This window comes from Ochotona curzoniae, unplaced genomic scaffold, assembly GCF_017591425.1.
Source record: "Ochotona curzoniae isolate NIBS_2020 unplaced genomic scaffold, NIBS_Ocur_1.0 contig_2210, whole genome shotgun sequence".
Classification (NCBI taxonomy): Eukaryota; Metazoa; Chordata; class Mammalia; order Lagomorpha; family Ochotonidae; genus Ochotona; species Ochotona curzoniae.
The window spans coordinates 2,161,046-2,176,772 of record NW_024465369.1 but is presented as its reverse complement, the minus strand read 5'-3'; the positions used below and the strand labels follow the sequence as shown (position 1 = coordinate 2,176,772).

General features: G+C 45.8%; 1 protein-coding gene across 4 annotated transcripts in view; it reads right to left on the bottom strand.

The window, feature by feature from the left end:
- The window catches only part of MGAT5 (alpha-1,6-mannosylglycoprotein 6-beta-N-acetylglucosaminyltransferase), a 331,427-nt gene that overhangs the window by 69,539 nt on the left and 246,161 nt on the right, over positions 1 to 15,727 (bottom strand). For all 4 annotated transcript variants that reach the window (XM_040971485.1, XM_040971487.1, XM_040971486.1 and 1 more), the window contains one exon: positions 5,441 to 5,574. In XM_040971485.1, coding sequence (XP_040827419.1) covers positions 5,441 to 5,574 — 134 coding nt within the window. The remainder of the gene's footprint in view (positions 1 to 5,440; positions 5,575 to 15,727) is intronic.

The window sequence follows — 15,727 nt, the reverse complement described above, 5'->3', positions numbered from 1 at the left end:
ATGCTGCCTCCCAGGATTGTATCAGCAAGAAGCTGGATCAGATTCAGAGAAGCCAGGACTTGAACTGCATTCTTCCATGTGATGTCAGACCCCTAAACATCCATGGCTTAATTCACTCCATTTTCTCCAAGTTTGGTCAAGTACCCTCAAACACAGAACCAAACAAGTACGTACCCTTCATTACTTTGAGGTTACCATATTGTGGTTGTATCCATCAATAAGTGATGCCTCGGAGCATCAAGACCTTCATTTACACAAGTAGGAAAGCTGGGGTTGCCTGCCCCAAACCTCACAGATGACAGACAGCAGAGTTGGCCCAGAGACAGGCCTCTCACCTCCCTGCACACCATCCTCCTTTCCATGCCATCTCGCTGCCAATCACACCTGGAAGCTTTCAAAGACTCAACGAGCCCCTGTGTGGTCTGTGGAAGGCACACAAGTATAGTTCCCTTCCTTTTCCTTCTAAACTCTTTCCTTTTCACTCTGGGAGCCAAAGGAACAGCCCCATGTTTCACCCACAACCAGCAGCACTCCACTTTGTATTGCAGCCTCCGCAAACACATCAGTATTTAAGCTAAATCCAGATGTGATGCACCAGTCACTACATAGCTATGTTAGCATGGTCAGGCAATTTGGGTGAAGACAATGGGTATGATTCCTATAGCTCATGACCCATTGGTGAGGTGAAGGGACAATGAAAGATAAACATATGTGTGAGTGACAATGATTATGGCTGCATAAAGAGAATGACAGAGTGCTCTAATAAGCATGGGGCCATCTGGTGAGGGGACAGGGTAGCCCTAGGGGGCTTGGTGAGGCCAGGAAGACGGCAGCCACTGCAAGGGCCTGTCTGGGCCATCTGCCCCCACCTCATAACCCTAAGCAGGAGGGTGGGGTGCATACAAGTGACCGTGGCCACAACTCAAGAGCTAGAGAGAACAGTAGGGCCATGTCAGATGTGGACAGTTTGTAGAGTCAGGCCAAACCACACTGCCAAGGTTCGCTTTCATAGCCCATGTGCCATGTTCTAACTTTAAAATGAAGCCACCAGAGTTCTGAGCTGAGGAGTACTACAGTCCAATTTCCACTTTCACCAAGATCACTCTGGCTGATGCTGTTTAGAAAGAGCTTACAAAAGGGCAGGAAGGAGAAGACAGTCGTATCTGGTTTCTGAAAATGCTGCTGCCTCATGTCTCAGGCCTCTGGGAAAGGGACCATTTCAGGGGAGGCTTGAACACCACAAAGTCTTTGAGATCTACATCAAAAGGAGCTTTTCAAGTTCACTGGAGACTGGCCGACCTTGCTCGTTGCCAGGCTGGCTGGGGCAAGCCCTGCACTGGGCTATGGAACCAGAAACTATGTGTGTTTTAATCAGATAAGGTGTATTTTACTCTGCAGAACTGGATACACAGCTACTCTATGCTGACTCGGCTAGCACAGTGAGTAGTCACACCTCATGCCTCCATGTGTACTTGGCCAGCACCTTCAGTATCAGTTGGGTACTTGCAAAAAGGCAGGGCCACAGCATTACTGCAGAAGGGCTGGGGCAGAATCTGTATTTAGTGATTCCAGGTGACGTCCATGCACTATTGAAACTAAGAGGCGCTCAGCCACCTGGCAGATGTTACACACTCATTTCACAGGCTAGGAACCTAAGGTTCTGAATGGCAAGGAGCTCTGAATGGCAGTCTCTTGGGTTAAGCAGAGAGCTTGGAACTTGGGATTGAGTTGCTAGCAATCCTGTGCGATGTTAAGGGGCCTGGGCACAGGAATTCATCTGTTGGGGCCTTCAGGTTTTTGGAGTTGATAACAAAGTTTGGAGTGTCAACAGAATCAAAGTAAGACCACTGCAGACACCTCAGGAGGTTGAAAGGGAAGCCTGGTCCCCCTTGGCCTCCATAGCAGGCAGTGTTTCTCAAGGCCTGTGGAATGCAGTAACACCTGTAGAGCTTAGTGGGGACCCCTGATAGGAATACAAGGAAGAGGAAGTACTTAGTTACGGAGAGTGAAAGTGACATACCTAACTAGGGAAGAAAAGCACCTGGGAACTCCAACTATTTCCTCCCCTCCAAGTAGTAAGACTGCACCCTTCTGTGTTTTGCTTCCTGTCAAGCCCTCCAGAGCACTCCTTCTTCTCCCAAGGTGGTGCCTCTCGCTGTGGGAGCTGCATTTCTTTCTCAAAGTGCCTTTTTCCTTATCATTGAACACCTGAAGAACCTGCTCCTGGCTCATTGTCATCATTCCTCTGTTTCTCAGCGCCCAAAATCTCATTGATCAACCTGACTTTGAGCCAGAATCACGGCTCCACCCACCAGTAAGCTGACCTGCCTGGGGTCATGACACAATCTGGCTTTGGATCAATCTGAATCATGACCCCATTCACCAATAAACTGGCCTACCTGGGATCAGAAGGCAATTCCTGGTCCAATTTTCCAAGGTTGGAGGGAAGCACATGGTAGGTGAGAAGCTTCCCTAAAAAGGGTGGGACAGAGTGGAGGAGCTGAAACACAGCATGCATCTTTAGTTTCAGCAAGTCTAAGGGTCAAGATGGGTCTTCCAGAACCATCTGATCTAAACCATGCCCCACTTCTACCAGCTCCAGTAGCAGCCATGACCCTCCAGGGATTGACAGGTGTCACTTCCCAAAGAGCTCTGAGGCAAAAGAAGTTTGGGAAACAGAAGGGAGACAAACACATCTGCTGCTAGGCCAGGCCCACTGGTTCACAGTCCTAGACATGTGACTGAGCTAACATCTCACTCAGTGGCTACATCTGCTTTTCCTGTGCGTTCACTAGACTCTGAAATGCGAATGTTTGAATACCATGCCGTGTTCCAAAGATGGAGATGACATTGTGAATTTGTGTGAAAATGTGTTAGTTGTTTTCTTCCACTCTGAATCTTTCCTAGCATACAACAGCAACATGATAGAATAAAATTGACATGACACCCCAGATTCTCAATATTCAGACAGACATGAACATAGAATCACTGACCCTGGAGCCATTTGTAAACCTCAGGTGATTTGTAAGATTCAGAAGGTGACTTCACCTGCTAAGTTTCTACACCCCAAAACACAATGATTTCCACACCACATCCAGAGCTGTTGGAGCAAGAGGCATGTCACTTCTGGGGTTTGGCCTGCCACCCAGGATGTCATCCTGTTAGTGGAAGTATTCATTTACACAAATCATGTAACCAAATTTCTCAGAACTAGTGTGTTTTTTTTCCTTCCCCTTCCTAGATACAGGAATGTTGCTGGAAGTACCTGGGAGGTGGCTACACTTGGATCCAATCAGGAGTGATACAAGTTCATGGTCAAGCTCATGCTGACATGCAGGCTGTTTGCTTCAAGCAGGGGCAGAAGGAGGAAGGCAAGTGCAGCTTTTCTTGAAGAGCTCATGTCTGCCTAAAGCCACTCATGTCACAACCAAGCTGAGAATTAGTACAACCCAGTATGCCCCTTCTCAGCTGATTTTGGCTAAAAGTCTGCTGAAAAATGTGTTGTCAACACAGGCCACAGAGCTACAAGGTAAGCCAGGATGCATAAATTCATTGCAACACTGGAAAGAGCCAACACTCATCTAGATGCATTTGATTTCATCTCAGAGCTCAAAGTGTCCAATCATCCACCTAAGAAATAAATGATTCATTAGCATGAGTTTCTCACAGTTGGCCCAACTGACACCTTGTGTTAGAGGAACTGGCCTATATACTGTAGGATGCTGATTGCATTGCTGGCTTCTATCCACTAGATACTGGTAGTATGCAGCCCAGACATGACAAAACAGTTTCCAGGCACTGATAAAATGTCCCTCGGGGGAGGGGAATAAAACTGCATCAAATGAAAACACAATTTGGGCTGTTTATAACAAAGACAACTATCTGGAATTCCACGAGCTTCCCCCAAAACAGGCTGATTCCCCTCTATCATGGTCAGCACTGTGGATCTGCAGGGCAATCACAGCTTTTCCTATTCCAAACATGGGCAGGCACAGAAGCAATTATGTTCTCTGCTCTCTGCTTCACTGTGCACCCTCTCGCTTGTAGAACTTCTAGCTTCCTCCAAGGGCACACCCAACCTGAGAGCACCACTCATGATCATTCTGGCAAGTGACTAAAGTTCTTAAATTCAGAAACAAGCATGTTTCTGAAGTCCTTGAGATATGTTCTATAAAAAATACTTCTTCCAGGGCCTAGTGTGGTAGCCTAGCAGCTAAAGTCCATGCCTTGCACCCACCAGGATCCCATATGGGCACCAATTCATATCATGGCGGCCCTACCTTCCAACCAGCAACCTGCTTGTGGCCTGGGAAAGCAGTCGAGGGCAGCCCAAAGACCCTGCATCCACGTGGGAGACCCGGAAGAGGCTATGGATCAGTGCAGCTCTGGCCATTGCAGCCACTTGGGGAGTGAATCAATGGACAGAAGATCTTTCTTTCTGTATCTCCTCCTCTCTGTATATCTGACTTTGCAATAGAAATAAAATTAATCTTAAAAAATTTTTCCTCCAAAAGTAAAAACTAGGTCTTGTGCTTACTGATGCAGATGTGTCATATCAAATGATTAGTATCACCTGTCAATAGACCACACCCAAGCTGGTTCCTTTCCCATTGCCCTTTCCCCAAGTATGCTCTAGAAATCATGCCAGGCAGGGGCTGTTGCTTCACTTCCCATCCAACTCGCTTCTTTTGGCCTGGGAAAGCAGTAGAGGACAGCCTAAAGCCTTGGAACCCTGTACCCACATGGGAGGCCTGGAAGAAGCTCCTGGCTCTTGGCTTCGAATTGGCTCAGCACTGGAGGGTGTGTTTACTTGGAAAGTGAACCAGGGGTTGGAAGCTCTTTCTCACTGCATCTCCTTCTTTGTAAACCTGCCTTTCCAATAAGAGTAAATAAATTCTTAAAATTAAATAGAATATTTGCATATCAAGCTGAACACATTCTCCTGTAGGCCTACAGTCATTTTTAGCTATTAAAAATTCTCAATAAAATGCACATGTTGTATACATGACAGTTATACTCTATTGTTGAGGGAATGACAAGAAAACCACTCTGTACTTGTCCAGCATTAGATGCAACTGTTTTTGCAAATTTTTCCAGTTGCGGTTAGTTAAATCCACAAATGCAGAATTCAAAGAAACCACATAAGACATGAAAGATGTCACCCCACTCACTTCTGACATGCAAAGAGCACAGGGAAGGGCTGCTCGCACAATGTGCGGATGAGCAAATGCAGCCACAGTGTAATATCCAAATGCTGAGCTGCCAAATCCTCCAACATTCTTGTTTACTGCTAAGCAGATCCCATTAAGCCCCGGGCACTTTGCTTGATTACTCCCTGGATCAAAGTTAAATTAAATTACCCAACAAGCTTCTTGGGGAAAGAGAGTGGGGTGGGGGTGGGGGGAGAGGGAGAGAGAGAAAAGCACGCAGACTGACTCACCTTCCAGAAGCTATCCACTTTGCCATACACAAGGGACTGGTTCTGCCTTTTGATTTCATTAATGTGGTGGATGTCACTGGAGTTGAGGTGTTGTTCGACCACAAAGCCCAGAAAGCTGTTGTCGGGGGTATGAGCTGAGGTGGGAAGGAAAGCACACACTAGTTAGGCTTCAATCACCAAGCAGCAGCAATGACATAGAAACTTACAACAGTCATCTCACACGCACCTGCTTGTTTTCCTTGGCCCTTGCTCTTGCTGAGGAGTAGCAGTGATTGCCTGCCCAGCACAACCTTCCCATGAATAATTCTCTCCATGATGGATTAACCTGAACCAAACTCAGCTCTTTTGAGGAGAAAATCCTCTTTAAAAATCATGCAGTTGTGTGTCTTTCCCAACCTGTCTTGCTCTGTGCTAGGTCACTAAGTACTGGTAGACAGGGGGCTATCCAGGTGCCTCAAATGAATGGCCAGAACTTGAGAGAGACCAGGCTAACTCAGTGGTTCTGAACAATAGTGGGCACCCCATAGTTTGGTCTGCCTTCAACTGCATCCACCACCCAGGTTGGGTAAAGAGGTTTTGGGGGTGGGGAGAAAGCAGGCACCATTCGCCCAAACTTCCACCTCTTCTAAGAATAACCCACTAATAAATCACGTACAGCCAAGGGATGCATGCAGATGTTTGGGTCAAAAGCAGAGTAATGTAGCTGTCCAAGCTTGTGTAGGTAGAGCCTGTGTGCTTTCACGGTGATGAAATAGCCTAATGACACATCTCTGGGGACCCGCCGCTTTCATTTATTAAGCCATGCATGACTGTCATGACACAGCTACACTGAACAAATGCTCACAATGAAGATGGAATAAAGGGGAAAGCTTACTGGAACTATAAACCCTCTTAAATGCCAAACACTGCAAAGGAATGGCAGCTACAGGGTGGACCATGCTGGAAAGGAAAAAGATTTTGTTCTCTCTCATCATGGGTTTTGCAATTTCCTTACTTTAACACTTACGCAAAAAAAAAAAGCAATTGCAGCCCCCCCCCCCCCCTTTTGCAACTTCCACCACTACTTGGGAAAGAAATTTCACCAGCAAGTGACAGAGAACAATTTCCTCTTGATAAGTAGAGACCTTCCTCTCCCCTTCCTTTACTGTGTCCAGAGAAATCTCTGTTTAACAGGAGATGGTCTGGCGGAGGCGACATGTGGCCAATATTCAAAAAAGCAACCACTCTGCTTGGCTCTGACCTGAATTGAGCAGCTATAAATAACACAAAACCAAATTCTTCCTGGTAATCGAGATACCCGCCAGCTTCCTTAGAATCCATACACTACAACTTCACCTACACCAACTCAAGCAGTTGTCAACGAACCAGAGATGTGGGTCTCTGCATTGTCTCAGTTTTCTCAGGGCTGAAGGAGTCACAGGAGCCCGGATGTTAGTGCATTAAGCCACTTCCTGGGATGCCAGCATCCCATAACAGTGTCACTTCGAGTCCCAGTTCCTTCACCTCTTGTCCGGCTCTCCACTAAGGTGACTGGGAAAGCAGTGGAGGATGGCCACGTGGAAGCCCTTGATGGGTTCCAAACTCCTGGCTTTGGTGTGTCCCTGCCCCAGCCATTGTGGCCACTCTGGAAGGAACTAGTGAATGGAGGATCTCTCACTTCGTTGCTGTCTCTCTCTCTGTAATTCAGCCTTTTAAATAAATAAACCTTACAAGGAAATGAGCGGACTATTCACCCAGCAGGTAAGATGCTTGTATCCCATGTTCCTGGTGTCTGGGAAGTTCAATTCCTGGGTCCAGCTCAGGTAACTGGGTTCCTGCCAGCTACATGGGAGACTTGCATTAAATCTCCAGCTCCTGGCTTTGCCCCTCTCCCCCTTTCTCTCTGCACTCCCACCTGTTACAGGAATTTGGAGAATTAACAAGTGAACAGGATCTCTGGATCTCCAATATACAAACATTAAACAGAAATAAAAGATAGGCAGAAACTTCATTCCCATCAGTCCCACAGAATGGAGTCAGATGAGGGAAGGCAGCGGGGGAGCTGTATCCATACTGAACTGCCATTGCCTGGTCTCCCAGGCTCCTGCCTAATGGGGGTGTAAGAATGAGGAGATAACAGGGCTGTGACTGGGGAGTTGCATGCAGTCTGGCCAATCTGTTATTTCTGTGTTTCTGAACAAGTGCCCAGAGGCAAGGACATAGGCGGCAATTGGCTGGAAAGTCAACCAATGAACAAATTTTATTGCCAACAAGAGGCAATGGCTCTTTTCTTTCTTTCTCTCCCTTTTTGAGGAATGGGAATAATGCGAGGTGGTGAAGCAGGGAGGGGAAGAGTGTCAGCGTGCATCTTACATGTCCAGGCAGCAGCTGGGAACAGCTCTCTGTATAACTTCTGGTTAATTGTAAAAGTTCTCAACTAGGGGACAGTGCAGTAGCATCACAAGTTAAGCCGCTGCCTATAATGCTGGCATCCCATAAGGTGGCAAGATCAAGTCCAGGCTGCTCCACTTTCTATCCAAATCCCTGCTAATGTTCCCAGGAAAGCACCAGAATGACCCAAACACTTGGGGGCCCGTGCCACACATATGGGTGGCCCAGAAACCCCTGGGTCCTGGCTTTAACCTGGCCCATTCCTTTCAAACAAAAAAATGTTCAGAACTAGAATTGGATACTTGTGAAGTTTTGGGATTTTCTTAAGTTTTATTTCATTTGAAAGGCAGAAAAGGAGCAAGGTATTTTCCATCTGCTGGGGGCTACACAGCCAGGGTTGGGACAGGCTGAAACCCGGGGCTGGGAACTCCACTGGAGTCTCCCTTGTGGGAGACAGGGGTCTAGGCACTTGGTTCACTATCCATTGCCTTTCCAGATGCCATAGCATGGAGTTGGATCAGAAGCAGTGTAACCAGGACTGAAATTGACCCTGTGACATGCAAAACCCATGTCATAAGCACCAGCTAAGCCAGTGCCAGCCAACATTGGCCCCTGTTTTTATTTTAGCTGGTAACTCCATGCTTTAGGTAACTGCTTCTGCAACTCAGGTATCTAGTCCCTCTGTGTACACTTTTAAAAAGGAACCACGAGAGAGATTCCAAGATGGCCGACATAGGAGGAAGGCTGTGAGGGAGAGTGCAGTGAGAGAGGGTTAGAACGCTATAGAAGCAGCAAAGAGCCGCAGGGAGAGGGAATCCATCTAACCAAAAGTGTAGGAGACCTATTCGAAGAAAACTACAAACAATTCAAAAAAGAAAGTGAACAAGACCTCAAAAGATGGAATAACATCCCATGCTTCTGGATAGGTAAAATCAATATCATTAAAATGTCTATACTACCAAAAGCAATATACATTTTCAACGCAATACCAATCAAATTGCCCAAAACATTCTTCATGGAACTGGACACAATGATTCAAAAGTTCATCTGGAAGCACAAAAAACCACGAGTAGCTAGAACCATCCTAAAGAACAAGAAGTTAGCAGGGGGAATTACAGTTTCGGACCTCTGGACATACTATAGAGCAGTGGTTATCAAAACAGCTTGGTACTGGCACAAAGATAGAGAGGAAGATCAATGGAATAGAATAGAAGCACCAAAAGGGAACCCACACAGATACAGCCAACTAATCTTTGACAAAAAGACCAACGACAGTCCAAGCAAATGGGAAGGCCTCTTCAGTAAATGTTGTTGGGACAACTGGCTGATAGCCTGCAGAAACAAAAAGACCCACATCTATCACCATACACTAAGATCCAATCCACATGGATAAAAGACCTAAACCTACATCCAGAAACCTTCAAACTCTTGCAAGAAAATGTAGGAAATACCCTGCAAGACCTAGGAGTAGGTTCTGAATTTCTAAGAAGGACACCAAAAGCAATAGCAGTTGAGAACAGAATAAACAAATGGGACCTCATCAAACTAAGAAGCTTCTGTACAGCAAGGGAAACAATCAACAAAGTAAAAAAGCAACCCACAGAGTGGGAGAAGATCTTTGCACACTATATAGGCGATAGGAGGCTAATTTCCAGGATATACAAAGAACTTCAAAACAACCAAAACACCAAAACAAACAAACCACTCAAGAAATGGGCACATAAAATGGGCAAACATTTCACAAAGGAACAAGCCCAAATGGCAAACAAACATATGAAAAAATGCTCCAGTTCCCTGGCAATAAGGGAAATCCAAATTAAGACATCGATGAGGTACCACCTAATGCCAGTAAGATTGGCCCACATAAAAAAGAACATCAACGACACTTGTTGGTGAGGTTGTGGGGAGAAGGGAACCCTATTCCACTGCTGATGGGGCTGCAGGTTAGTACAGCCTTTATGGAAATCAGTAGGGAGAACACTTAAACAACTCAAAATCTGCATACCATATGACCCAGCAATAGCACTCCTAGGAATATATCAAAAACACTTGTTTCACGACAATTCAACATGCACCCTTATGTTCATAGCAGCACAATCAGTAATTGCAAAAACACGGAAGCAACCGAAATGCCCATCAGCAGAAGATTGGATAAGAAAGCTTTGGTTCATCTACTCCATGGAATATTACTCAGCTATTAAAAAAAACCAAATGCAGTTCTTTGTGGCTAAAGGGGCCCAACTGGAAACTATAATGCTAAGGGAAATGAGCGAATCCCAAAAGGTTAGATACCACATGTTTGCCTTAATTTAACCTGTATTTTTTTTTTATCCTGTCATTGATACTGTCTCAACACACGTGTTTCAAAAAATTGAACTTGCATTATTTTTAACATATTGTTTACTCAATACTATATCAATCAATTCCATAACACTATATATTGTTGCTGATGTTCTGTTGGGGCTTTTAACTGACCAGGATTTTACTCTGTTAGCTTTGCCTTCAGACCAGGGAAGGCCTCCCCAAGAAGCTGTTAAATGTTTTCAGGACAATAAGATGCTGGACTCAATGCTGGGTATGTGCTTGCAATGAAGGAATCTCAACTGAACTTGAACAGAGCTTATGCACCATGGCATGGGATACAAATAGTCTGATTTTCATGTAAGACTATACTAAGATATGCCAAAAAATGATGTAGGTGCCCTCCAAGAATAAAGAACACCATTGGTCCCTATTTTTTGTGCGACAGATACTCCTGGCTTACAGAAGAGAAGCCACTGTGAGGAATGCCAGGCACCTGTGGCATCCTGAGTACACTCTGGCACCACAGCAACCTTGACAACCTGAGCAAGGAATGACAAACACGAGCTCACCTCCATTTCAGTTGTTTGCCAAATGCTCTGTGTTGACTCCTCTCTCACTTTGCTGCAGTTGACCTGAGCTGTCACAAACCTACCAAGGTGCTTTCAGGAGAAATGCAAGCAGTGCCCACGGAGAGGTCCTGAGTGCAAGGCAGACCCCTCTCAGGACTCTGCCCAGGGAAGGCTATCACGGAAGCCTGCTCAGCTATGATCCCCTAGCCGATAGTGGATGAATGCTGAAGTCACCAGAGGCTTCCTGTGGTTGACGGCCCCTCAGGAGCTGCCCATCAGCAAGCAGGTGCCTGCCTTGTCACATCTGCAGACGGTGACCTGGTCTTGACCCTGGGTATGCCAGATACCACTCAGAACATCAAAAGCCACAAGTGCAGGCTGATACCGTGTAAAATGACCTTTTCATGGAGCTCTAATCCCAGTCCAAGCTTTCTCTTTGGTTCTCCCTTAAGAGAAGAATACAAAGTTCAGTGGGAAGGGGAAAGACTTCAAAAAGTGGGTATTTATACTAATGATAAATTAAAGAAATCCCATCATAAATGAGTTTCAGGTAGTTCTGTATGTTTGGTAATCTTCTATCCCAGAAGATAAATAAATGGGATTTTTTTAAAAGCTGATTTTCTTTTTTAAAGGAGAGTTAAGGCTTATCCACAGAGTGAGCAATATAGACATACACGGGCCATGTTCAGGGAGAGTGAGCCAGCAAGGGGAAGGGTAAGAGGGGTTACTACCTTCTGTCCCCAGAGTCTGTGGAAAGCAAGAGAGTAAGTGAATGAGGGAGGCTGAGAGCCCAAGCATGAGCGAGACAAAAGAGACAAAGCAAGTGCAAGCAAACAGAACAAAAAACAGCTGATGTTTGTCACACAAATGGGTTTGAAAGCCATAGTGGATATTTGAGTGTATGTTTTGAGTCCTGCATTATTAATGTGTCCTCATGACAACCTTGTAGCATGTTAGCACAGATGAGCAAACAATAACAGGTGTACTGAAGCCACAACAGGAAATGACAATGCTGGACTCAGAGCTTAAGCGCCTTAAAGTACCCTAATATAGATATTAAGAGTCCAAATATTTTGTTTTCTGGGCCTGATGAAAACAAGCCATGGCTTCAGAGGAAAATAATATTGTAAGGTCAGCTAAAGTACTTGTGAGACTCAAGCTACACAGGAGTCTATATGCAGTTCACGGAAAATGTGCATCATGAAGAAATTAGGCTTCAAAATTTGAAGGCACAAAAAATAACCCCATCTTTCCACATCTCTTTTTTTTCCCATTTTTACATTTTTTGAATAACCCTTATATACAGTAGCAGTCCTTCGGTTTCTTGAGTTACACGCATGCGGGACCACACTGTTACTTTCATACACTATGTACTAGAGGACATTTGCCCAACTTCAACAATGATCTTCAAATAGTTGCAAACATCCTAAAGAAAAGCACTACTACTGGAGGGGGGGGTGTGGTGGGGCAGCAAGTTAAGTCCCTTCCTGCAATTCATACATCTCATATCACAGTGCCTGGGATTGAGTTGTGCCTTTCCTTGGGATCCAGCTTCAAGCTAAGGAGGCCAGAAAGCAGCAGATAATGGCCCAAGGACTTTGGTTCCAACCAAAATTAGCCTGGTCCAGTTCTGGCTATGGCCAGCATTTGCAGCATGAACCAGAGGATGGAAGAGTTTTCTATTTCAAATTCTTTCAAATAATTTTTTCATCCTCAAAGAAAAGCACTATTCTAAGAACTTTGGAACCATCTAATTACAAATGATTGCGTATCAGTTTGATGTATTCCCTGAATCAATTCTGATCATGGCTATTTTAAAGAAACATTGTTAAGCTGGGAGAAAAATGAAAAATTTCTAACATTCTATAGCTCAATGGGGTAACTATGGCTGCCAACAATTATAGTGTGTGTTTCAAACCAGTTAGCCAACAAAATTTTGAATGTTCCCTACAGCAAGACATGATAAATGTTGAAGGTGACAACTGCGCCAATTATACATTATAGGTATATACTGAAATGTTACACTGCACCCCATAAATATGTGTGTAACGTCAATTACACACACATTCACACATCATTAGCTTGAGTACTTCAAGCAACGGTCAACATCATAGAGTGCTCCTACCATAGACTACGGCCTACGGGTGGATTTCAGGGGTCAAAACAACTTCTGCCTTAACAAGCTTAGCAGAAACTGATCAACAAATGAAGCCTGCACTGTTATCCACCAAGCAACCATGTCTTCTTCTAAATAATAAAAAAAAAAGTCAAACTGACCTTCCCCTTCAGTTGCACAAGTCTCCTGGGGCTATTTTTCCTATCCACACAGCTCACCAAACATTGGGTTACATCCATGCCACTAGGCCCCTAAGGGCAAGACACCCAGGACCAGCCACACAGCCAGTCACTACCTGAGTCTTAGTCTGAGCTTGGTCAATTTTTGTCGACACTTTTCTATCTCCCAAACACAACTGTTATTATTAGTGTGCTTGGTTTTAATAAGAATACATCTGCACTGTACTTTTTTTCTTTTAGATAAGATATAAGAAAGAAGACGCCCATCAGCTCACCATTGGAAATGACCACTAGCAGTGGGTGCTTCCTTCGCTTCTGGATCTGTTATCCTCAGTAGCATAGATGGATTTAGCTGATCCATATACTGCTGCTCGTTTCTTGTGATTAGTCAGCCCTAAGATTTTTATTTGTCTTATTGTTTTTGAGAGAGTGCAAGCACACTACCATTTGCTGGCTCACTCTCCACAGGGTCTGGCTGAGCCAAATCCATGAACCCAACAATCTGATTCACATTCTAGTCCCTTTGGGCCTGCCTGAGCAGAAAGCTGGAGGCAGCACTGAAAGCTCCCTCATCCCCAATCTCCTGAGAGCTGGTGTCACCAATTCCCAGGGATAGGAGTCAATATAGCCTTGTAACTGAGCCAGTGTGACAGAGAGCCTTTCTAATCTGCCCACCACAGGGCATTTCAATGTTTCAGATTAACAACTACGGAGATTAATAGGCAGCAGGTATCACCACACTTTCAAGGCTGCTGAAGATTTTGAAGCGTTCTCCATACCACCAGCCCCTTCCTCTCTGCCCCTAAGCCTCAATCCACCCTCCACGCTGCCTGACAAGGAATGTGAACACTGTTTGGACATACTTGTGACTGGAGCAATTTCCTGCTAAAAAACTATCCCTCCTGTGAGTTCAGCATGGCTCCAGTTGAGGGGTTCCCTGCCTCCACAGCACTTAGTGAGTGCCCCTCTTGGGTTCTTAGCGATCAGGATGAGTCCGAACCCTTACCACACATTACAGTCCCTCACCCCTGGACTGAGGACTGAGTGCTCCTGGAGGACAAGGCATATGGCAGGTCCCTGACCGGCCACTGCCCACTGCATGGAAGGCACTGAGCTAGTTTTCGTGACTGCTTAATTAACTGATACTAACTTATTGTCAGAAAACCTACATGACCAGACCTCGGCAGGCCAGGGTGAGATGACCTCTAGCATCGTGTTCCCTGCATACAAACTCCATTCTGGGAATTCATTACCAGTTACAGGAGCTTCCTACTTCACACACCAGCCTCACCCTCAAGCCCTGCAGAGTCCCAGAGTTCAAAACTCATTGATTGATGGCAAATGAACAGTCTCCTACATAGTGCACAAAAAAGATGTTGGCAAGGAGGGAAACAAACCATATATGGAGACATGGAAAACGCTGGTGTCGTGGGACTTTAAATGCTGCTCTTCATTCAACATTCAACACTTATATTCTGAGCCAGGCAGTAACCAAACAGGCAAGGATGCGCAAACAATGGGCTCCCCTTTGTGAAGGACATAATTTGAAGAGACAGTTTAAGTAAGTGAAGGAACAAGATAGTTCGTGGCTTAGAGATAGAAAGCAGGAAAGTAAACTTTGAAGTAGGGAAAGGCTCTGCCATGTATCCTAAATAATGGTGGCCAGATGGGCAGGCAGAGGGCTCGCATGTGGATGGACCTATTACAGAATGAGTAAAGTAAACAATTCCATGTATATCTAGGCTGTAGGCTCTTAGCTGACGTTTAGCAGAGGTTCAGGAAGTTCCCCCATGCTGCACGTGGGTGATGTTATAGGGGTCCTTCCCCCCTGGAAATTCTATGGTGGTAACACCACATCCTTGCTCATGGGGACACTGGTGGAGAGAAATGAAAGAACACAGTGGGGCCTCCAGAGGCTGTGCCCTGTGTCATGGCTTTAGACCCCCAGATACAGCACAGACACTTTGCCAAAGTCAGCAAAGCTGGGCCTAAGGAAACCATAGTAGTGGACTTAGGCCACCTGCTGAACTCTGGAGGAGTGGCATCTGGGATGGGGGAGGAGAAGCAATCTGCTGCTCAATGCAGAGAGAGAAAAGGAAGACGTTGTCTTTCTCCTAAGTGGTGGACTGTGGCTGGTAAGGTCCAAGAGACTGGGCTAGCAAAATCAGGGAGATCAAAAGCAGAGCTCCTCCCCTCAACTACTGGGTTCTCCGTGAAGCACAGGCCAGTGATCCTGAAAGGTGTGGTCTGGGGGTGGGCATTATGGCTCCACAGGTTAAGTCACCTCCTGGAATGCCCACATTCTATTATCTGTGTGCCTGGGATCAAGTCCTGTTTCTGCTTCTAATCCAGCTCTCTGCTACAGTGCTTAGGAAAGCAGAGGAAATAGAGCTGAGTGCCTGAATCTCTGTCAACCATGTGGGGGACCAGGATGGGTTTCTGGCTCCTGCTTCTGGGCTGGCAGAGCACAGGCTGCTATAGTTATCTGGAGAGTCAACCAGTGGATGGACAATCAATCTATCCTCTGTCACTTTGTGTGTGTTTCCATTTGCTTTATACTCAGGTCATTGCTATGGCTCCATGTTTGTGCCACAAAATTCCACAGGTCGGGCCCGGCGCGGTGGCGCAAGTGGTTAAAGGTCCTCACCTTGCCCGCCCGGGATCCCATATGGGCGCCGGTTCTAATCCCGGCAGCCCCGCTTCCCTTCCAGCTCCCTGCCTGTGGCCTGGGAAAGCAGCAGAGGACGGC